We start from the raw sequence: 27,460 nt of genomic DNA on the forward strand, positions 1-27,460 counted from the left end.
CAACAAAGTGGTTAGGTCAGTAAATAATGGCCTCTGTAATCATGCACCTGGTTTACATCGGAGACCATCTCTTCCCTTCAGAGCTGCACCATGAAAATACAACTTTCCAGAGAAGTTGAAGATGTCTCTGCTCATTGCAGGAGGGGCTGGACTAGATGACCTTTAAAGGTCCCTTCCAACCCAAACTATTCTATGATTCCATAAGTTAGGGACTATTCTGAAAAATAATACTGAAAAACATGTTCGTGTGACATAAAATGGCTAACATAAAATGTACTGATGGATTGCAGATAAGATTTGCTCAGTCAACAGGTTTTGCAAGGTGAATATGGAACTTGGACACAAATTTCCCCCTAGTCTGAGTGGGATGTATGGAGTTAAAGTCCAGAGCCAGCTTTGAGAGATCACAGAAACACAAGAAACAGGTCCAAAAGGAGATGTTAAGAGGTCATACAGTTCATCACCATGCTTCTGGGCAGGATCAGTTTACCAACGGGTCCTAAGAAGGGGTTGGCTAATCTATTCTCTGATCTTCTCAGTGATAACAGATACGCAGCCCTCCAAAGCATTCTATTTATATTTCACTGTGCTGCTGTTAGAAACTTGCCTTATTATCTAACTTAAATACCCTTACTGCAAATTAAACATAAAATTCTTTCTTTGCAATTTCCTACTTTGCAGACTCTGCCATGATAATTCACAGCTTTTTAAGATGCTATGGCCAGTATGTACTACCAGACCTACACTGTGGTGGGTGCTGTTCAGATGCCAGACAGAGGTGAGATGTATTTCCCAAAGAGTTAACAAACTAGCAGGAAAGCACAAAGGCAATAAGAATAAGCACAAGAGACAAAGGTCATAAATCTCAGGAGGTTTATACCCTGACACCATCAGAATCCCATATTTGCTGACGTACTTACTGGCCACCTACACACAACAGCTACACCTTTTACTCAAGAGCAAGCAACGAATCACTGGTGTCCTTACCAGCAGTTTAAAAATAGGCACAATGACTGTAGCCTATAATTTTAGAAAAGGGAAAGTACACGGTTGTGACGCAAGTCAGTGAGGTAGGTTTAACCCCACTAGTTAAAACTCCACCACATGAGAACTTCTTCACCCACCTCAGCACTGAACTTCCATCCCCAAAATTGGCTTTTTATCATTTAGAGTGTCAGGATAAGCAGTCTCTGCCCTTTAGATCATCTTTAAGAATAAGAATAGGTTATGTTCTTTCTAATAAGGGGTCCTGCTGCTATAGCAAGTTTCACTCTACTTCCCTCACTTAGAGTATTGATTACATGCCAAAGCCACTTCCTCATTTATGTGAATCAGCTGAGAAATGGCAGCATTGACGACGAGTGTTTCATCTATAGCTCATCATCCTGAAGTTCTGTAGTTTTTTAGTGTGTTATGATCCATAACCCAATTATAGGTGACTTTATTTTTCAAGAGTACAAGCTTACATATGCCCATACCCATCCACATGTTTTTTTGTGAATGCAAGCAATCTCAGTACACACATTTCCTTCCCAAAGTATTGCCTCCTGTCGCTGTTTGCAAATAAATCCTGTTCCATATGCCATCCTAGAAGTGGTTAGATTTCTGGGAAGAGTGAGATGACCACCTTCTCATAGGATCATGACAAGAAAGAGCTATGAAGGGAGAAGAAGAATCTTTTAAATTTTAATCTCTAACGTAAAATTGACAAACCTCGAGTTCTTTGTTCTGCATGCAGACTTCTTGCAGATTTCCAGGGAAGTGGTTTTGAAATATTTTTTTTTTTTTAAACAGCAAAGCAACTTAGAATCGCTTGCCATAGTAAAAATAAATTGATTTAGGGCTCTAAGTAACAAAGGCACAGAGAATTTAAGGGAAGAATAAAATCCTTTTAGAAAAAAAAAAAAACATTATGGAAATTTGATTTGGGATTGGGTTCATTTCACCTGATGTTGTCCGTGTAAAATGCTGTCTGAAGCCAAGGAAGAGACACGGACAACTCCAGAGAGGAATTCAGTCCTCCTCTCTTAATGCTTTACACTCTGTGGCCAGAGGGTGCTTTTTGAAATCCTGTTTCTCTCCACTCTCTAGAAGTGATTCAGTTCCTAGTCAAAAGCAATTACTGGCATTTTAGGTGTCCTAGGAATCCTTCCTGCCCTTCAGCTGCTTCTCCACAAGTCTTGGGTCTCTTGCAGGTCCTGTGTTACAGCTGGCAGTCCCATGTGCATGTCTCAGGTGCCCTGGATGTTGTTTGGGCAAGGTAGCCTGTCTCTTGCTACTGATTGAAACTAAACACTTCACTTTTAGACACCTCAGTGCCATTCAGACGTCTGATGGTAGAGCGTTAAAACCATTTAATTTAAGAGGATGCTATCAAGGCCCTGTATTTGCTTTTGAGCTGATGGTCACCTGACCCCACAATAAGCCAGTTCAGATTTTGACCTGTATGGTTCAGCTCCCTGCTACCCTCCAGGCAGCCTCAAACAAGCCCCAGTCTCTACAAGGAGGCAAGTGGGACTCTGGCAATACAGCCAGGTTTGGAAGAGAGAGTGAGACTCCAGCAACATCAGCTCAGAGCAGCTCAGACTTTGCAAAGTAGTCAAAAGATAAGAAAAGTAGAAGTTGTCTTTCTACAGTGGATTAACAACATAAATCTTTCTCCATGGCTCCCTTGCTCTTCCCCTTCTCCTCAGTTCCAACAGAAGAGGTTGAACGGTTGTCTTCACAGTTTGTTCTGTGTTAACTTGTCTCATTTCAGCAGCAGGAGAACCAGGGCTTATTTTCAGTGCCAAACACATTCTGTTTTTTCTACCACAAGAAGAACCATTGTAAAGAGAATATACTTTACATTGACCAATACCAGAGGCAGGGGGTTAATTTTCACAGATTCAGTCACAGGTTTTAATTCTGGCCTTGTGGTCTGTGCATAAAGAGAAGCTCTGAAGTCACTTCGGAAAGGAACAGGTGAGTAGCTTTATCTTTTCCAAATCTCTGCTTGTTAAATATCTCCTGGATGCAATGCACAGTCCCCTTCTAAGGCTAAGGGTTAAACATCATCAAGAAATGTCTCTGATCTGTCAGAGCAAGAGGGAAACAGCAGGGAAAATGTAAACTTCACATTGAAGTAGATGCAAGTAGAATCCCTTCTGCTGGCTAGGGTGCATCATGGCATGGCCTTTTTAAAAGGATAGAGGTATAATAGCAGCTCCCAGACATCATAAGAGATGCATGAGGCCAAAACCTGAGCTTCCCTCTCATTTCTTGCATCTATACCAGTGCGAGCTGCAGCTAATGCCAGTTCTGTGTATTCGATGAATAATTCTGTCTGGCAGGAGCCAAGAACAGAGCAATATCCTCCCCAAAGCAGGAGAGTAATTGCACGTTTACCAACTGTGTGCTTCAGAGCAGTCTCCACAGACACATTATGTCAGGGAAAAGCTCATAACAAGCCCTAGAAGTGCCTATTTGCGCACTTTTCACTTAGACTCCACATACACGAGCATATGTTTGTCACACATATGGGCTAACCTGTATTTTTGTTACACCACAGGCTGGTTCTGTTTGTGAGGCTGCTGCAGCAAACTTTCTATTGGCCAATATTCTAATCAGCAAATTTCTAGCTCCTTGTTTGCTTTGCTTTCCCTTCTGCTTCCTCTCCCATTTTACAAAGGAAAAAAAAAATCAAGGAGGAGAGAGAAAAACCCTAGCTACAGAACCAGCAAGGCTTGGCATCAAGCATGCTTAGCTCTTTGCCTGAGGACCAAACCCACTATCCATGACTGCAATGAGTCCAACAATCACTTAGAAGTAGCTTGACCTATTCAAGCCCACGATCTGGGCTTTTACTCCAACCAATCCATGAGACAGAAAAGGGTTTCTGACTATTAGGGGTTGGGGTGTTTTTTGGTGTTTTTTTTATTCAGCTTTGTATTTTTACTTGTGTGTAAGAAAACTAGATGCAAGAGATCATTAGAGAATCAAACAAGAGGCTGCATCCTCTAAACATATGCTAGGAATAACATCAAGCTAGCGACACTGGATAAGCTACCTTTTTTTTGATGTTGGCGTGTTATGACTGGAGAGTAATTTACTAACTTTTCCAGCTCCCATAATGGATAGCAATGTGATATATGTTAGATTATCCTAGGTAAACACTCATCATCCATATTAATACCTGCTTCTAGCTGTGGTTATCGATCATCTAGCAAGAAGGTGACGTATTGCAAATGCACAAGGCTGATGCTGATGTATTCAAGAGGTATTCACCTGGCTAATGGGGTGCATCTCCAAGTGTATCCATCTTTCAATCATTTCTCTGACTTCCTGCAAGGCTACAGGTTTCCCTCAGGACTCATCAGACCTTCTACTTCTCCATCTACAGGGCTGACAAGAGATCCCTTTAGACTCCTCCGCCCTGCCACAGAAGGGGAGGGTGTCTTCACTCCGAAGATTTAAAAAGGGATCCCCAAATCTGTAGGAGAACTTGTGACACATTATTCCAAGAAAAGAAGACTGAAGATTTGCCACTGAACTAAGTATGAAGGTGAGTGAGTCTCTTTTGGTGTGTGGGAAACATTTAGTTTGCATTTTATGCTTTTTCATATGAGTATAGTATTTAGGAACTGCAGGGAGGCTTAATAATTTTAACTTAAAAACAACCTGAGAGAAAAATACACTGTTATATTCAGTGTGCTTGAAACAACTGCATTAAAAAAACATTAAATAGCACAATGTGATCTCAAGAACAGGATTAAATAAACCTCTGTGAATTGTAATGTTAGATGCTCTCTGTTGCCATCACTGTTATCAGTACAGGAGTAACAACATGATCTGTGCGAACAAGCAGAGATGCAACTTGTTCGCAGAGGATTCATGCTCAATGCTTTCATTTGCATGTGCTGCATCAGCGAACAAACTCTAAGAATCATAAAAGTCTGTCTCGTGACATGTATGTAATCATGGTTGATGCAAATAGGATGCTAAGTTTAAAAACTTTCTTTTCCTGAGGAAGTAGTGATTCGCTCTCCTGGTTGGTTGGTTGGTTTGTTTGGAATGGTAAGTCGCCTACATTTGTTTGTTGTCTAAACTGTATGACTCCAGGTTTGGTAAAATCAAGATATACTTTATATAGTCTTGCCCCCTTAGTTTGTGCATTATTCTCATTTCTGGAGGATCTAATATTCTTGTAAACAGGAGCACAAGAGGTGCTTCCTTGATGGCAGTTCTCACCAGTATGGAACCTTTATAATGAATATGAGTAAACAGAACAAAGTATGTTTGATCTAACATTCACTCATATATATACACTGTGCAAGAGGAGGTTTGGCACCAAGACAGGGAGAAAGGAGTGACTGGAAATACCCTCACATTTAGATTTGAAGTTAAGAGTATCTACAGATCTGAAAGGCTTTTCCTGTACCTTGTGGTTCTTTGTTATTCACAGGGACTGCATAAACTGACAGCATCTGCAATGGCTCTGTTCCTGGCAGCGTGCTTCGTATCTTTCTCCTGGAGTGCACCTCAGGTAAACTGCTCGCTCAGGCTGAATGTGCAGCATCCATGAATCTCACAGGTTGGTGCTGTTTAAGTATTTCTGCTAGTTAGTAATGGCATGCAATGTTGACATGTTTCTTTTCTCTTTTTTGGCATAAAGGCTCATTTCCAAAGGAGAAACTGGACTCCTCAGGCTATGCTCTATTTGAAGGGTGCACGTAAGTCCCAAGTTCTTTCTGTTTTGAGGGGACTGGATTATTCCTGATCTGCTTGGCTCCACACAAGCAGTAAATGCCTGAGGATGCTGTGGAGGTAGAAATTCTGAGGCCTGCAGGGATGTGCTAATTAGTTATTTTTTCTTGTCTCTGAAACAATGGCATTGCCAGTATTATATTTAAAGAAATCAAATTGAAGAAAGCAAGTGTTGGAAGAACAAAAGCAAAGCAAAGTGCTGAAAATGTAGAAGTTGAAGCTGAAAATAGAGTTTCAAGCTTGATTGTAAAACCAATTGGAAAAGCAGTTTCCTTATCTGAAATAATCTTAAAGGGGGTTTAAGACATATTGGATATAGTTATTTCTTATTCTTACTCACGGTTATTAAAACATCTTCTGAAGCAATAGGAGAACACACATTCCTATTACAAGCATCTTGCATTAGAGTTGGTATTAAGACTACAAACAACCTCTTCTAAGGAGAACTTGGATGTCAGTGTTATCAATATGGTGGTGTTAAGGTGCAAATGACTTTTTGAGTTTCTATTGTTAGTCCAGAATTAAAGAAGTATTAAATATAAACATAAAATTTAGAGCCAAAGAGAGATTTTGTCCTTTGATGCAAACCCATGAAATTTAACAGAAGTATTTGTATTTTTAAAAATTCTATTCTGAATTCTTGTTTCAAAATTAAAAGCTATCAGGTAGGGTCAGTATTAAGAGAGCAAGAAAAATAGCTTCCTTGAAACAAATAAATAAATAAATTGAAGCTCACAACCCTGAGAGAAATGCAAAAGGGAGACAATACAAATAATAACAACACAAAATAAATATAGGCTCTAAACAACTGTAAGTGTAACTGAAAGAAGTTCTAGTGACATTAATAAAATTCTTTCTAGTCATAAAAGCAAAGAATTTGGCCCTTTTTTGTTTCGTTTAATTCTTCCGACTGAATAATGCACTGTGTTACTTCGGTACCAACCTGTGTATCATTCTTATTGATGCATAGGAGGTAAAGTGATTTTATTGTTTAGCTTTTTAAAAAATTTTTTAAACAGAAATATCTCTTTAAAAGGCAATATTTTATAGTCCAGCAAAGAGATTGAAGGCTCTTGACTGTACAGCAGGTGAGGAAAGAGTGAGGAAAAGACAGTAAATTCCTCCCTACATACAATTCCTACAGCAAGACAAGAACAAAAAGTACTGAAACACCAGTTCTATGGAATAAAGTATGTCTTGGCATGTTCCGGTTCAGGATGGGCTATTGCTGATTTGGAAAGACCATGGGATGGATTTATGCCTCTCATTTTAAGTTTGTAGAAGTAATGCTGTAATTTTGTATTTTGAAAAGACTACTTTAGGGATTGTAAAGTAGGAATTACAATAGATTTGGGAGGTTGTTTTCACCCTTTTCCCACTGCTTTTGTAGAGGGACGTCGATTCATCTCAGATGAGAGCCAGCGAAAGGATCTGTATGACAGAATGCAACTTGGTAAGTACATGTGCACATGTGTATGCAACACATCAAACTTTCCTCAGATTGGAGACTGGAGGGGATCTATTTTCCCAGAATCATAGTCAAGGAAGCAATTAAACTTCCTTTTGTTAGTTCTTTAATTCCAGAAAGCACATGATAAAGACTGTCTGACTTTCCTCTCTTGTGCACCTGTGTGACTTCATTTACATCAGTTCCAGACTGACCTGCCTGTTAAGTGGGATTATCATCAGTACTTTTGACTTTGTTTTTCCACTGGAAAAAATCAAATAAAGTTATTAATTGTGCCAAACTGACAAATGACAAAAGTAGGCAACATTAAACCATGCTAGTTAATGTTTCTGCAGGAAACAGAATGTTGTAGCAAAGTAAGCAACATATAAAAAAAGAAAATGTTCTTTTTACCTACTAAGGGACATCAAAATAGCCTCCTTTTAAAAAATATTACTAACCTCTTCTGTGTTAGATATTTATCAGGCTGGTTCTGAGCAGAGAATGTAATAGATTGAAGAAGACAACAGTATTTTTTTCTCTTTGGGTCTCTAGTTATATCGATAAAAAAGCAAAGAACAAAATAAAGAAATGCCATGAAACACAAACAAACCATGCACCTCTGATTTTATAATTCTAGAAACACGCAGCCAAAACACAAATCCTTTATCTCTTTCTGAAGCTGCAGCACTGTTCCTTAGTTCCTTATGGAAAGCACAAGAAGAAGGTAAATGCATGTTTTATCTTATCCATACTTTTTAAAATGGGGTTTATGAATATTTCATTTACTAACAATTTAGTAACTTGTTCTAAAAGGTCTGGTTTTAAGTGAGATATTAACAGTGTGTAATAAATAACTGCCTTGCCATCACTGCAATATCACCTCTCCTTAGATATCTAAGTACATACCTTTCCTGGAATAAAAAAAGGGTGTGAGAAGCACCTCACAGAATTTACCTGGTGCATGTGTAGATATGCTGGAACTACTCCTGTCTTCACCACTTCCTAAAATCTCCCACTGTACCTCATGTAGTGCTGGGGCTCTGTGCTCAGCTCTCTCTTCTCTACCCTGGCAGAAATCCTTTAACCAAAAAAATTCAGTGGCATTTTGAATGAGAAAGGCAAAATTAACAATTAGCGTAATGCTTTGGACAAAATACATGAGCAGTTCTAAAGATAAATCAGTGAAAGTATCATTTGTATGCTAACAAAAAGAGAAAATCCTTTGAAGATCATGATTCATAAATTTTAGTGGTATTTTCCTGCCTACTGTTGCTGTTCCAGAGGAGACGGTGGACAGCAACAGCTCCCTGAGAAAAAAAGGTGACATATCTGAGAGAGCTAAGCAGAACTGGCAGCTCGTTTGGAAAATACTATGTGGAATAACATTGCCATCATTGTAGTAGGGAATAACAAAACAGTCAAACCTAGCCAAGCCATGCACTTTCAGAAGATCATTTTCAGGTGATCTTAGAATCCTCTTGACTGAGAGAAATGTGCAAATAAAGATAAAATACATTATTTTCTTCTGCGTGAAAAATTTGTGCCTTGTACTAAGATACCCCTCTGGACATGGTTTGTATCTTTGCTCTTCAGCAAACAGAAAAATTCCTACATTTAAAATGAGAGAAGACATGGTTATTTCTGCGGATGCCTGCATCTCTTAGCTAAGCAGTTACATTACGTTAGGCCTGTGTCTGAGGCACATCTATCTCCTGAAAACTTTGGCTGACTGAACAAACAGTCTTTATCTACAAGCTTTATCTACAAGCTTTATCTACAGCTTATTTTTCCCCATTGTGTCTTGTCTTACAGTTGGAGAAGAAAACATTGATCACCATGGCTACTTGACAGATAATCTATCAAATTGGTGAAATATTTCCAATTTCTTTAACATTTGTATTGCATAGACCCTGAAATCATGCCCCGTGTAAACAGAGTATTTCATTCATCCTCACTTAAATTCCCAAAGGGTGACGTATTGCAAAATTTTGAATGCAAACAGATTAAAAGTTACTAGTTCAGAAAAGAAAAGTATTTGTAAAGTTCCTGCTTTGTTTAGATCATTTTGTATGTCCCACCCAAAATTTAAAATACACTGTACCATCTTACCTGAAACTGTCTTTTTGGACAACTACTTCTTTAAAAAAAATGTTCAGTAGTCACTGGGAAACTTTTTACCACCTTCCACCCAGCCTTTTTATTTCTGATAGATTCCTTCACCACTTCACTGCTGGCCCTGTAAGTTTCTGATGATCAATAAAGTCAGCGAGATATTGAAACAATCCAGCTATCTTTGACTGCAAAGCCAGTGATTTTTTTTTGCAGATATCTGTCACTGCAGAGAATAGGCAACAGCACTTACTTAGACCTCAGTGCTGCCCTGGTTACACGCATGCAGACATGTATACTCTGAACAATCCTACTGAGCAAGTCCCACCACATCGGGATAGTTTGTGGATAGGTCTTACAGGATCAGGGCCTCATTAATGACTATGGCATACAGTCACTACTGTTGTCAGGAGGTGCAGTACTGCTGGAAGTAGTGGTGGTGTACTAGGTACAAATCTAGTGTCATGCATGACAACAGGCACACAGAATATTAATTGTGTTGTTATTGTACTTCTTTGTTGGCCCAGTTTTTGAATTGCAAAACTGGAATTATACATAAATCGGTTAATTATCATTCCATGCTGATAAGGATATCTTTAACATTATTCATGTAGTTTCGTGGTCTTACTGGAAAGCCCTCTGTAATTCTCATGTAATTAAAAAGTAGCCACATGATTCTTGTGTCCAAGCAACTATGTTTTATTTTTTTAACCTTTAACCCTAGTCATGCTCTCTGTCTTTTAATGCTACTTTCCTCTGATCTTTCTCATGACACTGCTAATTAATTTTGTTAACTCACACTAACTATAATGTTGCTTCTCCTTGACACAAAGAAATGCAGCTGAAGGAACAGAGGAATTAATTTCTACCATGGGTCTATAGGCATTTTTAGTAATTATTTATAATCTATATCATTTCATGGAGGAACTTAACTGCAGAAATCAAAATGTCCTTGTCTTCCTTTTTAAGCACTATTATTTTTTCAATAGCAGTATATGTTGTATGACAGAATGCATTCATGATGAACTTCATCTGAAGACCAATGGTATCCACCAGAATTTTTCTTTGATTTAATTGCTCTTTGTTTCAAGCCTACTCTGAACATCTCAGGTGTATCTAAGTTATTTTTCAGCATATTTTACAGTATGATCAGTCAGTGCTCAGACAAAACATAGAAGGCTTATACATCCTTTGGTTTATTAGTGTCATGAAATTCATATGCCTCTAGATGTCTCAGAGATACAAAAACTGTACTAATCACATTCCCAGTTGACTGATTTTTGTGTTTATTCCTGATCTAAGCTCACTAGCTTAAAAAATTCTTTACATATATCATGAAGCAAAATAAACATTCTGCCTTGTTGGTGAGCTGTTTGTGAAACCCCAATATTTTCATTCTGGCAGATAATCGCTTATGTAACAGATAGCTGCTACCAAGCTTGTCAGATGTCAGTAACTGTTAGAAACGTGTGGCCTTCAAGTCAGGCAATCTGTCGCCTTGATTGAGTGAAAAGCCATTCCCTTTAACACTGCAAATTCAAAAGGCAGAAATGTTTCGCTGTAGTTAAATTGCCTTGCTACTGTTGGCTACTGCTAGCATTCAAAGCAAAGCTAAAATAAGCCTAGAGGTATGAGGCAGAGGTCACTTTGGCCGCTGCAGGACCATTTCCGAGAAGAATAGGTACAGTAATCACATTAGTTGTATCTCAAAAGTTGTGCACTTTCTGTCACCAGGCAGGTGCTCAAAGCATGTGAACATGCTGAAACAAAGACAGCTGGATTTGTGTGAGGTGTCATGCCAGCGCTCTGCTCTTCCCAGGGAACTCAAACACCATAAGCACATCTAAGAACTTGCAGCGTGGATCATACATATTGCTTATTTTTCTCCTCTGACACTTGTCCAGAAAGAACAGGTGTAATTGTCCTAATGGAGTCCCAGCAAAACCTTTCCATTTTCCATATTGGCTGTGCTGTCCCTCCATCATTTAGGAATATTTACAACACGTGTGTAGTGATCACATCTTTCAGCACTACAATAAAGCTGGGTCTGGAATGATGATAAACAGACGTTCACCAGCCTGTGGCTACTAGAACATTTTTAGGCAACAGAGGAAGTGCTGGATAACTCTCAGATGATACGAATGCCATTTTGATAGCAGGGAATTTGGGGTGAAACATTTTTCTTCTGTACAACAGTGCATTGAAACACAAGCAATAATGTCAGATTTCTTGAATTATTTTTTTTTAAGAAAACATTAACTTTCAATCTATGTGCCCTTTAAATGTTCTTCTGTTGGGACTCTCAGCCATTACATTCTTTGATTCTGGAAGGGAACTTCGATTAAAAGCACTTTCAGGAAGAATATACATTTCTGAACTCACAAAATGTAATTGTTCTCCACTTAGTAAATTGTATGAAGGAAAATATTTTCAGTATCTTTGCTTTCACCACTTTCATATGAAAAATAACTACTCATTGTTTTAATTACTTTTAAAATGGCTAAAAAATAGTGACTCCTTTTAAATCCAATTAAGTTTTTGCCCTAAAAGCCTGAACCTGTCTTCTGAGAATATTCTTTCAGGTATCCAAATCAGCTTAAGAATGAAAGTCTAGTTTCAAAACTGATTTTAGGTGGCCAAAAATACGAATGGGCACTTAATCACTTTTATTCTATATGGCCTATAGTAAGAACCACATCATCAAATGTTGGTTAACTGTTTGAAAGGTAGGTGCCTAATCAAAGTTGGACATCTAGGCTACCCCTAGGATTGACAGTGAAGGTAAATGCCTCCAAAGGTTACATCATCCTACCTGCTGAAGAACAGGCTGAATCAGTTCCTGGAAATGTCTTTTCTTGAATAGCATGAGAAATTTTTGATGCATAAACTTCTAAAAAGATGAATCTCCTTCCTAATATCTTCATGTCGAGATCTACTTCTGAAGAGCATGTTCAGGCACTCTCTGCATCTCTAGGAAATGAAACACTTTTGAAAGCTTTCTGTAAGGCAAATGAAATATCTAGTTCTTATGGTGAGGTTCAGCTATTCCCTAAGCACTCTGAAGTTTCAGGTGCTTTTTGAAATTATGTCTGTGGGGCAGATGTGTTTTTGGAATTCTTTTAGCATTATTTGTTATGATTAGGTCTCTTCTAGAAGAAGTGAAATAGACCATGGACTAATGGGGCAATTACTCATCTTTGAATGTTGTCACATTGCTCTATGGTATGTAGATTTGTCTGCAGGGGAAGGTGTTACTTCAGGAAATTTTGTCATTCTCTTTAGCCAAGTCACATTAATTTCCTCCCAAATTAGTTTTTTAACAAACTTGGAATCTAAGATAAGATGAAAACAATAAAAAAGACATACCAGAGGAATCAGAAAATAAACGGTCTGCTGTTTATTGTGGGTCTAAATGACTTCAGAAAGATGACTTCATTTGTCTCTAAAATTCAAATGCCCACTGCATAAGACTTTATATTGTTCCACAGGAAGTATGTTTTAGCACTGGATCAAGACACTTCTGTGTGTTGTAAAAAAATGTTTTAAATGATGTAAGCTTACAATAAACAGCATAAGGAAAAAGAAAGACCATTTTCTTTTCAGTGTATCTTTTTTAACCCTGCCAAGGTTTCCCCAGTGTAACAGTTTTTTCTCTAATTTTTTTGAGCTCTGGCTTAAAGTTCATTTAGTTTAGGAGGGGAAAAGGGGGAACATAAATGAAGCAGGAATTCATTTGGGACAGCCATAATGGAGCTATCAGCATAGACTATAATTAATATAGACGATTATGTAGACAAAGGTATGATCTGCAGTTTGTATAAGCTCCTGAGAGCTCTGTTGCATTCTCCAGGTTTATTAAGCTTGAGAAATCTCTTCTACCTCAAAGGGGCACAGAGGAATTGTCATTTAATCTACTCGCAAGGTGAAATAATATTAAGCTTTCCAACAGTGTAGCTCAAGTAACATTTAAGATTCCCCTAATTATATCACACTGTCCTTAACACAAAGCTTGCCAAGCCTACAGGAGAAACCGTTGAATGGCTGGAGAGATCCTGCCAGGGTGAAAGCAATGAATTCAGTTCCTGTATTCCCCATACTGCTTCTTTTTCCCTTGTGGCAATGCTCCAAGGGAAAAGGGAGACTTGATGTTTTGCCTATCCCTTTCAGCTTCCTCATCCTCATCATATCTTTCATCCTCATCTTCATCTTCGCCTTCGCTATGGTGAGGGCTGGAATGCTGAGAGACAGAAGGTGACGGTGGCACTGATGAAGGCCTGGGGTACCTGAAACCTTCCGTCTGGCAGAGAGAGAAGCAAGTTGTATATGTTATCACAGTGTTCCTCAATTGGTTGTGTACAGCAATTTAAGGCTATCAACACTTCAAAGGAAATCAATGGTGGGATGTAAGCTAGACCTGCTCTGCACTCTAAAGTTAAACTCCCTTGTACCCATATCCCCTCAGTCCTTCTCTGCCAGTAAGTACACGCTTATATGGCAGTGATCTTTAGCCTGAGCCATAAACAATATGCTGCCCTTCCAGCACTGCTTTTTGCAAAATATGACTATTTTTGTTGAGCCATAAAACTATCAACACAACACAAAATCCTTCTGTGCTCTTAGTCAGAATATGCTTACTGAAATTCAGAATTCAGACTGAAGTTTTAAAACAGTTTTCTAGTTATAATGTCAATATCTGCAAAACCAGAACCAAGCAAGGAGTTTTGGTTTGAGCCTCCTTTCTCCTTCTTATTCAAAAAACCTGAGTTGCTCTCTGGAGGTGCCTGGAGGTTTGGTTTCAAATAATATTGTTCTTACATTGGAACTAAGCAGCCTCCCTTCTCAAATTGGTGCTAATATGCACTATCATAGAATCAGAGAATGGTTTGGTTGAAAGGGACCTTAAAGCCCATCTCGCTCCAACCCCCCTGCCACGGGCAGGGACATCTTTCACTAGACCAGGTTGCTCAAAGCTCCATCCAGTCTGGCCTTGAACACTTCCATTGACAGGACATCCACAACCTCTCTGGGCAACCTGTGCCAGAGTCTCACCACCCTCACAGTGAAGAATTTCTTCCTAATATCTAATCTAAATCTTCCCTCTTCCAGTTTGAAGCCATTGTCTCTTGTCCTATCACTACATGCATGCCTTTTTACAAAGTCCCTCCCCAGTTTTCTTGTAGGCCCCCTTAGGTACTGGAAGGCTGCTGTATGGTCTCCCCCGAGCCTTCTCTTCTCCAGGTTGAACAACCCCAGCTCTTTCAGCCTGTCTTCATAGGAGAGGTACTCCAGCCCTCTGATCAACTTCGTAGCCTCCTCTGGACTTGCTCCATGTGTGCCTTTAAACTCATCCCTTGCAGTTCCAGCCACAGCCGCCTCCTCACATCCTGTGTTTAGATGAAGGCAATACTTTGCCTCACTTTCCTGAGATCATCCTTTCCCAGCTCCCCTTCTATTTGGTTTTTGCAGAACATCTCCATGGCATTTATCAGAAGGAAAATTAGAAGCTGCCACTTTTCCAATAGGAATTTCAAGGGCCAGTTCCTCAGCTGGTCTAAAGTGTCATAGTCCCATCCAGGTTACTCTAAATCACCTGAAGAACCATTCCTGTACTGCACTCGGTACCCCTAGTGTTTGCATGTGATACCGCTACAACTCTTGGCTGGAGCTTGGGTCTATAACTTGTTGAGCTTTTAACTACGAGTTCCCACTTCCCTTCAGTTAAAACAAAACTTGCTAACTTTCCTCTCTCTCTCTCCCCTTCCCCCCAGCCCCGTCTCTGTAAAGTAGCTAAAATGCAGATGAACTCGTCTCCAAAAGCAGACTTTACCTTTGGTGGAGCACTTGGTTCCATCTCAAATTTATCTGGGAATGTTTTGCTGAGGGCCAACTGTCTGGCATGCATATAATACTGCAACATAAAAGAGAAGCCTTTACAAGTCAAGGAAGTCTTGGGTAGATTTAAGCAGGAAAAAAGGAACACAAAATGAGTATCTTCTTAAAGATGATGCTAAAGGCTAACAAAGGCTAAACACATTTTCATCTAAGCAGAATCCAGCCGATAGTGCTACTTGTAATGAACACATTGCTGTGAAGTAGCGAGTCATTCATGTTAGATTCACACTGAAGTAGAGTCTGGAACAGAAGCTGAATAAGGTTTCTGTAAGATTAAGATGTATTAAGATGGAAACCAGCACTTGTCTCTGTCAGTGTAGTTCTTCTTGAGTGATAGGTATTCTTTATTCCTCAAGACAGAACTGGCTCTTTTTAAGCACGAAAACTTACCTTTAAGTGTGCATGTGTATACACATAAACTTTGGATTCATCCTTGCATAGGAAGCATGTGTCACAGTTACAGAGAAGTAACATTTATGAGTTTACTGAGGCCTGGTATTTAAGAATTTGGCAAAAATATTTATGGATCCGCTATATTCATGTCTGCATCACACGCATAGAAAAGATAGCTTGTTGTGTCAGGGACTTATGCTGTGTTGGGAACCATATAAACAGAAAGGTTCTCACACAGATATCAGAGCAGGACAAGGTCCAAAATAGTTACCAAACTGATATATGTGTGTCCACTTCGTTGCTCCTGTGGACTTGAGAATACTGCTTTGCTACTGTCTTCTTAGTAGGTGGCAATACAGTGTTTTCTATGTCAAATTAAACCCACTATTTTGCCTTTAAGGCAGTTCAGGAGTGTTGAGGATCCACAAGGCCCAGCAGCATTTTAGGAAGAACAGGTAGGATTTTTGAAAGAGTCCAGATGACTTTGGAGCACAAATCCTGCTTAGTGTAGGGTTGCCAGTGTTGTCAGAGACACAAGCTTTTTACATTGTCTTTAGCACCAGTACAAAGAACTCAGTGTAACTGGCCTCTGCTCTAAGCTATTCAAGTCATTTCCTTACCACTGGAAAATGGAAACATTACACTGAAATTGAAAGGCAGGCTTTGCCTTTAGCACTTTTGAGAGGCGTTTTTCAGAATAGGGATGTCTCCTTGCTTTGTAGCACAATGCTGAAGACTGCTAGTTAGACATATGCATCTGGAATTTTTAATACTTCTATTATATGGTTTCACGCACCCTGCCTAGGTATCTCCAGTCCAACAGATCTGAGAGCCTCTCAGTTCGGTTTCTTTGGATGATCCTCTGGCGACGGGACTGCTGACAAAATCCATACAGGAACTGAGTCAGCTGGTTGCATGATTCATCAGGTGAGCGGAACCTCCTGTCAACTATGTAGATGCCTGAAGAACACAAAAAAAGGTGAAGATGAGTGGAACTTAAAATAAAATCTGACCTCTTACATTTCCATTCTACTTTCTGTCACATAGTCTTACAAACATTACTTGTATGGTATGTTCTTTCTAATGTTAGAAGGTAGCTATAACTGGAACATTTGTTACTATCCTGATGGAATGGAAAGCTGCAGAGAAAGATGTACTTTTTATTTTAATTTTCTTTATCTTTCAGGATGAAATTCAGCAAATTATTCAAAACTCAGAGGCTTTGTTGGTGTTGTGTAAGTATGTCCAAAAAGATTCAAGAGTTTCTGGATAAACATGTATCATTTTTATCTCCCATAATTTTTAAAATCCTGACTGCTTAAAAAAAAGTAATCTAGTGCTTTCCTAGTTTGCAGTAGAATTTATAAGTGTCGATGGTCAGAACCAGCCTGTAGGAGAGATTATGTGTTTTCTGCAGAAGTACAAGTGTTTTCATAGAGATAGCTAACTCACATACATTAGTCAATATACAATTCTGGCAGAGAGAGGGCCAAGGTAAACTTTGCCTCTCTGTAGTTTGTCCAGATCAATACTTTATTCTTGCCACCTTCCTTACACCAGGCTGTTGGGAAGGATACTAGACCTCAGCTATCTTAATGGACAAGGTAGACACACAACTACCTTAACTGAAGTGCTCAGTGTCCCCTAGGAATGTACAGTAATTTACATTAATGCTCACATCTATGTTTTGGCAGAGAAGAGCAAATGACCTGTGCTCTCGGTCTGTGATCTTACTGAAGGCTATCAAAGACATGTCTGCCCAGGCAGGCGTAGGTATATTTGCATCTCCCTCTACCCCTGCCCCTAGGTCAGGGCATAGTTGGTACTAGCATGGAGCTGTCACTGCCGATTATGCAGACAAGCTAAAGTACTTAGAAAGACGCCTTAGTTTGGGTACATTTTCAATATTGTCTTGACACATCAGCAGTTGGCTACTCTCTTCTTCACCACATTCCAATTATGAACCATTTCTAAACCTTTATGAGCAGATTCTTATTTGTAAGTAGGTTCCTTTTATTTTCACAGGTCTGTTTTTTAGTGTACACGACAATTTACTCTTTGTTTGGTGGGGGCAAGTTTCACTGGGCTCGAAGTCCCAGTGCATCCTTCTTGGACTCTTCAAAGAGAAGCAGATTTTCACTGCTGCTTTTGAAGGGCTTAGAGTTACAATGTAATCAGAAGCATTAAAGGGAAGCGCTGGGAGACTCCAGAGTAGTATGAGGAGCACTGAGTTTGCATGGATAAAACAGACAAAAGGTTAAAGGGAGACAAAAGAGAGAGAACCTGGAAAGGGTTTGGATAAATATGAAAGCTGAATGGCTTGTTCAGCATAATGAGATATTCAGAGCTATGAATATATTGCCCCGGTGAACTCCATTGCACCACTGAAAGCACAAAATTGAGGAGTAACAACATCGCTGCTGTGCTTTTTGCTTTCCTAACTCAGAGGCAGTATTTTGGTATGGTGTTAAAAATTTTACCATAAGCCGCTGGATCAGCAACATGTTCCTGCATGAAACAGCCAAATCCAGAAAGGTTTGTAGTTACACTGGGAATGCCCATCACAGTACATTCAGCTGCCAAAAGAAACAGACAAAAAGTGTTTCAGGGCAATATGCTTTGAATGGTTTCACCTTGAGAGAAAAAAAGAAAAAGAAACAGGCAGACAGAAGTCCCATAACACTAGAGCTGTTCTGAAAATGTCAAGTGAAAACTATTATGCTTTGTTGTGGATTTGGAGAAAAAGAAAAAAGAAAGGAAGAAAAAGAAATTTTAAAGAGAAAATTTCACACTGTTTTTGTGAGTATATCTTTGTGTTTCCCCAGCAGCTAAACTAAAAACTTTCTGGGAGTCCAGTGTTGAAACAGAACTCCAATATATGGTCTGGGCTGTTTGTTTGGATTTGAAATTGAAGCCTAATATACATATATGTTCATTAGTTGTTCACAACTATATACAAAACTGAATCTCTTAAGTGCAGGAGCATGTTAAACTTTGTATTTTGATATTCATTGTTTGTAAACTGGTCCCTATAGCAAGAAAAAAAAAAAACAAAACAAAACAACAAACCCCATCAACTCAGGACTGCATTCAAAGTAGTTGTGAAGCTAGTTTTATAAAATTAGAAAATGTATGCATCTTTTGTAGTTATTCCTATAATCACTGTGAGTAAGAATAACTGTTTAGTCAGGCTTGAAGAGTTTTTGCCAATGAATTTAAGCCTAATCTAACACAGCATGCAGATAAAATAAATAGCCTTTGAAATGCTGGAAGCCATCTACCTGGCCTTCATTCATATGACAATAAAACTAGTGTCTATGAAATAAAGCTATAAATCTACCTCAAAAAAATAACTTTTTGTTTCTGGGAGAATTAAATGGGTATCAATAAAGAATATCACTTTTGCATTAGAAAAGGAAAGAGAAACTACCTTTTTAACTAGGGTAAATCACAGCTTTCCTCAAAACTGCTAAGTACTAGTCTAACTTTTCTGTCCAGGTTTACTTTAATGTTCACTTCAAAATCATCCTTGGCTGTTACACTTTCTTTATACCTTAGCTGAGATTAGAACAGGAAGAGAAACTGCTGGAATGCAAGACAGTTGTCTTACTTGGAATTGAATAGCTCTCTTGCTTGGAGGAAAATTTCTATTCTGATTCATTGGCTTACAATAAATGCTCTTCAGAGAGGCACCCCAACTTTCAGATGTGTATCAAGATGATAGAAGGTATTTTGGAGGACGTAAAAAACCCAGGCACCTAGGCTTTGATCTTCATAGGTATTCAAGTTCATGCTTTGCACTGATTTCATCAGGTGTTAAGTGCCTTTTGGAAATCTGGGCTAATTTTTTTAAGTCAGAAACTATATGCTCTCTGCATCTTTAGAAATTTCCATTTAAGTCTGTGAGGTTCTCTACCACTGCATTTGTGGTAAATATCTCAGATATGGTGTTACGTAATTCTATCAAACTTGTTATCTTGAATTAAATCCACTGAACTATGTTGGCTGGTAGCATCAGATTTCTTGCCCTACTTTTTTCATTATGTATATTCTTCTAAATCTTCTTTTAAAATCCTTGAATCATGTTAAGAATTAAGTTTAAAATATGATTTTTTTTTTTGTTCTAAAGCCACAGAAAATCAAAAGATTACATGTTAGTATGGGAAAGGGTCCAGCGCAGGGACAAATGTGAGTAGTTGTCAGTCAGTAGATGCCATTTTATACCACCTGGCCCCAAATTTTGCCAGCAGTAAGACCTTTGCACTGCAGAGGAAACAGAGCCAAAAGAGTTTTTTCAGCACTCCAGAAGAAACTGGCTGCAAAGCTATTCTGCATCAACAGAATGGGTATTCATCTTTTGATACTAGTTAAGTGTACAGATTGCCTACCTGGAGTGTAACCCCAGGGCTCATAGTATGATGGAAATACGCCAAGGTGGCAGCCTCTAACAAACTCCTCATAGTCCAAGGGCAGCAACGGGCTTGTCGAAGAAAGAAACTCTGGATGTAGGATCACCTGGTTATTCAAAACTTACATTAGAGGTGAAAGAAAACCATCATCAATACATTTTAATTATCAATAAGCTTAAGCAATTTCTTCACTCTGGTCTTTTCGTAAGTGATTGGACAACACCTCTTTTGCCCACCTGTTATCTAATTTACTTCCCACACTAAAATGTATCCTGCCTATGTGCAGTCTTGTATCTTGCCTGCGTGCAGTCTTGTCCTGAAAATACTGATATTGTACTGATATAGTAGTGATGATGAACCCTTTTTCTGGACAGATCTTCAGTTTTATGAGTGAAGATCATGTGCACTGAGAATTATGCCTAAGGCTGTGGCATTTAGCCATACTAAATTGGTTCTCTTGGTCTGTTGTACCAAGGTACAGAGTATTGGGCTGTCTTGTTCCAGAGGAGGCCTCAGGAGGATACAGCACTTCTGAGCTTCACAGCATCCAACTGAAATATAGGAATGCTTACGGTACTCAGTGGATCTCTCAAGAACGGAGAGAATTTTGAAACCAGACATATTATAGCCCCATTATCACAATCTTGTGCCTAGCCTAACTAATCTTGCTGAAAGACAAAGCTTACTAACTTAGGCTAATGTCCCACTTTCAGGACCCAAGCTAATTTATCTGCATGACTCTGCAGGGCTTGGGGTCACTACCCCATATTTCACTGCTAAGTAGAGAAGTGCCTTGTATATGCTGTCCAGTCAGCTTTGGGAGGAAGAAGTGCGAGAAAAGGATATAACCTTCTCTGGGCTTTTTTTTCTCCAGATAAACATACCGCAGCCATTATTCCATATCAAGGATCCGCTTTTATCCTTTCTTAATGATATAGTCATGCTACTCACTTGAGTAAATCAATACATTAATGTATTTAAGCAGTAAATGTGCTGTAAGCTCATTATGCAAGCTTATTTGATCCCAGTGAATCAAATAAGGTTTTCTATTGGCATTTCTGAGGCTATTTTTCACATGCCAACTCTGTCTGCATGGATATGTCATACATCTCTCAAAACGGCTTTCCATTTGAAATTTACAGAATTTTTGTCCATGACATTCAGCTCATTAAGCCTGTTCACGCAGCAGGTAACTTTCCAGTGGTAATGACAGTTTTGTACAAACTTGACATATACCTAGCCAATCAAGTCTGCTGAGAAGCAGGAAGAGGTGTCTGTGATGTTATATGCTACCTGCTTTATAACGACTTCAAGAAGTTAGTTCTGAGGAATTTATTACATTTATATACAGTGCATCCTTCCACCCTACTTTTGTTACATCTAGTATATTATTATCATATTACACTCTCAGAGCTCATTGAAGACACACATTTAGCAGAGAATATGTTAAGCCAGTAAGAAGCAACTAGGAAGTTGAGGAAAACATTTACTCAGTTATTGTCATGGGTTTAAAAGCCAAAACACTGAGGCCAAGTGGTATGTTGTTGTCAAAGACACTATGGATTTGACTTCAAAAAGAAGGTTTGAAAGAGGAAAAAATTGCCATTTTAGGTTCTACTTTGAATAGATAGATGATGAGATAGTCATAGTTAACAGACAGAATGCCAGAGATTGCCAGACCAAAAAACAACTTTGGCAGACTTGTGAAGGCAGAAGCTGGTAATTTCTGTGGTCTGGCAAGATAGATATGGAAGTAAGGAAAGGATTTATTTACATAAATGTAGCTTCAACAGTTAGTGTAAACATGAGCGCAGCACGAACAAAAAGTATTTCTGCTCAGGATCAAAGCCCTGGTTACCTTCTACAGCAAATGCTGAGTGTCAGAATGCTGTTCTTAAGAGATGAACCAATGCACCAGAAATGTCTGTACTCAAACTCTGGACTTCCAGTTTTAAGCAAATGAATCTATTACAGAGTTTTACATCTGGATGCAAATGAACTGTGGCACTTTCTGGATTTCAGTTGTAGCTCCTCATTCCGTACAGGAAGCAGCAATGAAAACAATTCTCTAACATTAGATTTTTAACTTGAAATTAACTTGGTTAAACAGCAACTGAGGATATCTGTGAAGTGACTAGTAGTTATTCCTGGAAAGGGAGGAAGAGGGAAGAAGTACTCTATTAGTATAATATTGCCTATCAAGAATTTGACTGCACTCTCCATGCGAATGATCCAGACTAAGACTATTTAAAGAAATTCCGTTTTATATCTAAAATGAAAATAAAAGAATGTACCTTTACTCTGTCTGTCCGGTTATTGAAAAGGCCAATGCGTCGGATGGTATTGAGGATTGGATCATTGCCATCATCAATCATGTTGTGGGTGGTCACTGGAGGCAGACAGTGTCGCTAAAGAGAGAAAAGGAAATCCATAAGCCAGACAAAACTGTTGGCAAAGAGTCCTGTTACCATTTTCTAAGATTAGTGGAAGACAGTGGGAGATTTTGTGATCGATGTGAATAGGTTTTTACTCTTTCATTTCAAGGCAAGAAGGGGAAGTTATGATCATATGATGTTGTCTTCTATATAACTAAGGCCACAAATGAGACCATAAAATCTGTCACAGGACTTGTTTCATTTACCTCAAAAGAAATGTATTTGCACTAACTTTTAGAGAGGCCTACCATTTCATTTTAAAGGTTCTTAGTCAATACATTATGTCTCCTTAAGAGACTGATTTTACATATTTAATAGAAATGGAAGAATCCAGACTTCAGGAACAATGCAAATTTCACACTTAGTGCAGAAAAAAAGAATTAGGAATTTTGGTGTCCTTTGACTGGAGGAATATCCATGGATCCCCAAAAGAATTAGTTTAGGTCATACTCTCATTAAAAACAATCACAGCTGATCTTTAAATGTTACCAATGAGAAGTACATTTGCTGAAAACTTCTTTTCAACACATGTATATCATTATAAGTCAAACACATGTTTATCATTTATACTAGATGTTTGTGTAAATAATACATTTTCTGACCTGAGTTGAAAAGATGGCTCTTTTCATAATGGTTATATCATCTCGGTCAAGAATCTTGTTCAAGTCTGGAATTTCTCCTCTGCAGAGGCAACACAGAGCCTATTTTACCAAATGATGTATTATCAGTGATATAAAGAAAATGAAGAAACAACAAACAAGGTCTGATCTGAAGCCTGCTGATGTCAACATGAATCTTTCCTTTGTTTTCGTGGCTCTTCTATATTCCCTACATTTTGTTCTCCCACACACTTGCTGACCTTCCAATTAGCTTCCAAAAAAGCTAAAGGATTCTTTTTTTCTGTTTTTCAGACACACCTTGATTTTGCTGAAGTTCCAGTCATCCCATCTGTTCTTTGGGTCATTCACTTCCAAGTGTCTTTTGGAAGGATATGACTAAGACACTAATACATACTATGTCTCTGGAGATTTTTTAAGCTGAGGTAGCTCATTTTTGACAGTGAATAAAAGCCTTTGCGTTACTTAGACATCCCCTGTGTCTCTTAAGGCTCTTTGCACAATGGGATGCTAGTACCTTTAAATATTTTCTCTGTGATTTGTTATTGAACAAGTAACGTGTATATGGAACAGATGGTCCCATATCCTTCTCCTATGCCCTTCCTATGGATGTCAAAATTTCTTACACAAAGAGTAGAAGCACAGAAACACCACAGGTAAGCCAGCTGAATATGTGACTCTGCAAGGCAAAGTAACCGATACACTCACTTTAGCAGGGCATTGTAGAGTTTCTTTCCAAACTTTTCTTTCACAGATTGTGCAGTGTCCCTAGGAAAATAAATAAATATATGTATAAAACAGGAGAATCCAGGACAGAATAAAAAGGATTCCTGCTTTTGGAAATTAAATTGTGCTTTCACGTGTACTGATGGAACCAAGAATGCAGAAGCAGATAGAGGTCTGGTTCTCAAAGCTCTTTGATCCAGCCAGCAGCCATACTGACAGATTTCAACACAACTGAGGATTTGACCTGCATCCAAAGGTGAATGCACTGCGAAAGCCAGGAGCAGACCTCACTAGTGATTCCTTCTAATATTTTGCTCTGATCAGTAGACCACATTTTCATCTCAGCTATGAAAAAAAGAGCATATATATGACTCTACATACAGAAACATTCATTAACATTGGAGACTAATAAAGACTGAGACATCTCCAATTTAACTTGACCTGGTAGAAAGATGTAAGATATGAGTTAAACAAATAGAGATTTTAAAGCAAGCTTCTCCCTTCACTTTCTGCCCTATTCCCTAACTCAAAGAGACTTTTGAAAACAAGCGTTAGACTAAAAGGTAGTTTGCCATAAATTAGTTTGCAAACAAAAAAACTTCCTGGAAAGCTCAGGCCATGTTTTAACCTAATAATAAAGCCTGTGCCAGACAAATGTTATATTTTAGTTAAGACAGAACTCCAGTGAACAACTGTTCTAAATGCAAAGAGTCATTTAATATTATCCTGCCCCTAGCTGAAATAACTTGAAAGTACAGCTGGAAGTGCTGTTGCCAAAATAGCAAATGCACTCTCAATTTGAGTAAAACACCCACTTCATGGAACTTTTCCTGCCTTTCTGATCTCTAAGAATTATACTTTAGGCTAAGACAAAACTTGTTAAGAGAAATCCTAAACTTTACCAATCTGAGAATCCACATACCTGTTTTCAGTTGTTCTCTCCCAAGTCACATAGACACAATAGTGGATGAGTTAATTTTGGATGAGTTGTAAAGCAGCTAAATGTCAAACCAAATTGATCCAAATCCCAGTAAGCTAGTCCCCTCATGACTATATTTTCATAGACTCATGCCATGCACGATATCCAAAACTTAACACAGATAGCATAGATTGCTCTTTCAGAAGCAGAGGAAACAAGGGATTTTATATCCCAGATAAGCCATCATATATTCCTTTACTGAAGTGCCAACCTCTTCTTTTATTTAATTTCCGTGGCATTCTTAAAATAATCTAATATTATCATGTAATACTGATATCAGGTGGTTTTGTCCAGAAGCTCCAGATTATGACCATGATAATGCTGCATATGATGATTCAAAGGGTCTTTTGCTTTTCACAGAGCATAGTGGGAAGAATAGCTGGAACAAGCACTTTTTGCATGATTTCACATCTTTAGGTTTACCTTTACTGTTACTATTGTGCTTGCATTACTGAGTACCAGAGAAATAACCATTTAGTAGAGATACAATAGTGAAAAATCTTTGCATATTTCATTAAACTTTCCTAATAGCGCTATATTATTTATTTAATACTTACCTGTTGTATAATATTCAAACATTACATACTTTGAATCAAAGACAAAGCAGAGGCCAAAAGCACTTGTTGCAAGCATGGCTGTTTCTCACTGCACTCACATTATTTTCCTATAGTTCTTGTATACAGAGTTCTCATTAAAAACTCTGGCTATGTTACCCCACTTCAGCCATCTACAGTTTAAGCTAATTGCACAGATCCTCCACACATCTGCAGAGTGTGACAGTCCATTTCACTCATCTTAGACACCTCCTGAGGTAGTATAGGATGAAACATCATTTGGAGTGAACCATCACTGCTCACTGTCAGTGAAGGCAGCTCAGATGCATTACTTTTAGGAAGCCAGAGTTGGAAAATTAATTCCAAACTCTACATTTGTGGTATCTGTTTCCAGAGTGGTAACCAGGTAGAATGTTTCCTGTAAGTCCCAAGGAGTTGCTGTGTGATGACTCGAGAGATAATCTGAAAAGTAGATTGATTTCTCCTATCTGTCTTCTTTTCCAGATATGGCAAAATCTAAATTATTTCAATGATCCTTGTTAAACTATTTTTGCCACTGTTTTTGTGCAGGTTTAGTATTCCTTAATCAAAGACTTCAACTTGATTACTGATATCCAGAAACTGAGCCAGACATCATCTGCTGAAAGCAGTTAATGAGATAACAAGATAAATAATATCCTTCTCTTACACAGTGCCTTTCATCTACAGATCTCCAAGTCGTTTAGATTTCTATCATTTTATAAAAATAGAACTGGCATCAGAAAAAGGTTAAACACAGTGAGACACAGGCATAAAAGCAGAAGTTAGGTCTTGTGGGTTTTAGTCCCTTAGCTTTAAAACTACCTTCCTTACATCTGCAGCAGAGTTTAACTCCCCTAGCCACCTGACAAGGTGCACACTTCCATTTCCCTGCTTAGATAATTAATCTGTAAATACATAGAATGAAATGACATTTTTCACTTTTTTAAACAACATTCATCCTCGATAACCCACCACTGATTTTCTTTATAAATTTGAAAGTTTTGCCATGTCTCCCAGTTCAGAAGTACCTAACAACATGTGTGTTTTCCTGCGTAGAATCACATAGCAGTTAAATTGAGGTGAAGGTTAAGTCTGACCTTGCTTTGCCTTTTTGTTTGGGAAGTTGTAAAATGAAAACTGTTAAACTGAGAAGGGCTGTGACAATTTTCCTTTTATAGCTGTAAGCTTCACTGCTTGGGTATGGGCATTGCTTATTGTAGGCTATATAGAAAATTACAGACAATTGTTATCAACTGTTAGTCTGCTGGATTAGACAGTACAATTTCCATATTTCTAAATAAAAGAGGACATGTATAGAATTTCTTTTTTCCACCAGTGGCAGAGAAGCTCACTCTGATAAATTAGCAGGCAGTCCTTATTTTGTGGGAGCTCAATGGCTTGTCCAAAGGGAGTAGCAGAAATAGTCAGAAGACATCCAGAGCATTGGATTTTCTAGAAGCTTTGACTTTGTCACTGCAAAACAAGTACTATTTGCTAACTTGTTACAAAGAATGGCAAGGCAAGTTTACTAAAAATAACCTAGGAGAAAAAAGGAGAAATATTTACCCTTATTTATCATTCCCATCTCTTTCAATCCCAAAAATACATTCTAGTTACCCACAATCCTCAATTTCAGCAAAGCAAAGAGAAAGAGCATTATTCAGAAACTTTTGCATGTCTTCTCAATTCACTGTAGAAGGCCCTCAATGACAATAGCAATTACCAGAGCTGCTTCCGAACTGCTTGTCCTTTCAGGGTTTCCACATTGAAATTGTTTGTCTTTGCTGGCATGATGAAGAACACAACAACTGTAACATCAGTCTTATGAACCTACATGGACACAAGATGGAGAGGAAAAAAAAGAATCTCACTACAAGGTATCACAGCCAACTTTAACACCAAGAATTAGTCACAGGAAAAGCCAATGCACTTTGATTCGTTGTCCAGGAAGGTGCTGATCTTATACCTCTCCCTTTAGTTATGAAGATTTTGTCAAGTCAGAGATATAGCTGAGGATAGATACAGGTAAACACGTGTCAGCCAGTTCCAATCTGGGCAATAGAGATCTTCCTGACTTCTCATGGTTTAGAGACCATGGCTTAGGATGTGAACATCAACTGGAAAAAATAA

The 27,460-nt window shown here is 38.5% G+C and overlaps 2 protein-coding genes across 2 annotated transcripts in view; one reads left to right on the forward strand and one right to left on the reverse strand.

Annotated features, from left to right (window-relative positions):
* Nucleotides 1–4,537: 4,537 nt before the first annotated feature.
* Nucleotides 4,538–9,066, forward strand: SPX (spexin hormone). The gene is made up of 6 exons (XM_009706672.1): nucleotides 4,538–4,543; nucleotides 5,444–5,524; nucleotides 5,654–5,711; nucleotides 7,136–7,198; nucleotides 7,833–7,919; nucleotides 9,008–9,066. The coding sequence occupies exons 1-6, from the start codon at nucleotides 4,538–4,540 to the stop codon at nucleotides 9,064–9,066; spliced, it is 354 nt and encodes a 117-aa protein (XP_009704974.1).
* A 4,313-nt stretch (nucleotides 9,067–13,379) lies between these two features.
* The window catches only part of GYS2 (glycogen synthase 2 (liver)), a 45,860-nt gene continuing 31,779 nt past the window's right edge, over nucleotides 13,380–27,460 (reverse strand). Inside the window, exons 8-16 of the mRNA XM_009706671.1 lie at nucleotides 27,054–27,160; nucleotides 23,759–23,818; nucleotides 23,036–23,114; nucleotides 22,293–22,406; nucleotides 19,978–20,104; nucleotides 18,070–18,165; nucleotides 16,386–16,549; nucleotides 15,132–15,212; nucleotides 13,380–13,601 (exon numbers count right to left, since the gene is read on the reverse strand). Coding sequence (XP_009704973.1) covers nucleotides 13,380–13,601; nucleotides 15,132–15,212; nucleotides 16,386–16,549; nucleotides 18,070–18,165; nucleotides 19,978–20,104; nucleotides 22,293–22,406; nucleotides 23,036–23,114; nucleotides 23,759–23,818; nucleotides 27,054–27,160 — 1,050 coding nt within the window. The remainder of the gene's footprint in view (nucleotides 13,602–15,131; nucleotides 15,213–16,385; nucleotides 16,550–18,069; nucleotides 18,166–19,977; nucleotides 20,105–22,292; nucleotides 22,407–23,035; nucleotides 23,115–23,758; nucleotides 23,819–27,053; nucleotides 27,161–27,460) is intronic.

Source organism: Cariama cristata, unplaced genomic scaffold (assembly GCF_000690535.1).
Source record: "Cariama cristata isolate BGI_N322 unplaced genomic scaffold, ASM69053v1 scaffold19558, whole genome shotgun sequence".
Taxonomy (NCBI): Eukaryota; Metazoa; Chordata; class Aves; order Cariamiformes; family Cariamidae; genus Cariama; species Cariama cristata.

What these genes read in the sequence shown, in the direction of transcription:
- SPX (XM_009706672.1), top strand. An exon ending in GTATGACAGAATGCAACTTG is followed by an intron (nt 7,199 to 7,832) that starts GTAAGTACATGT and finishes TTATAATTCTAG; the next exon opens with AAACACGCAGCCAAAACACA. An exon ending in ATGGAAAGCACAAGAAGAAG is followed by an intron (nt 7,920 to 9,007) that starts GTAAATGCATGT and finishes CTTGTCTTACAG; the next exon opens with TTGGAGAAGAAAACATTGAT.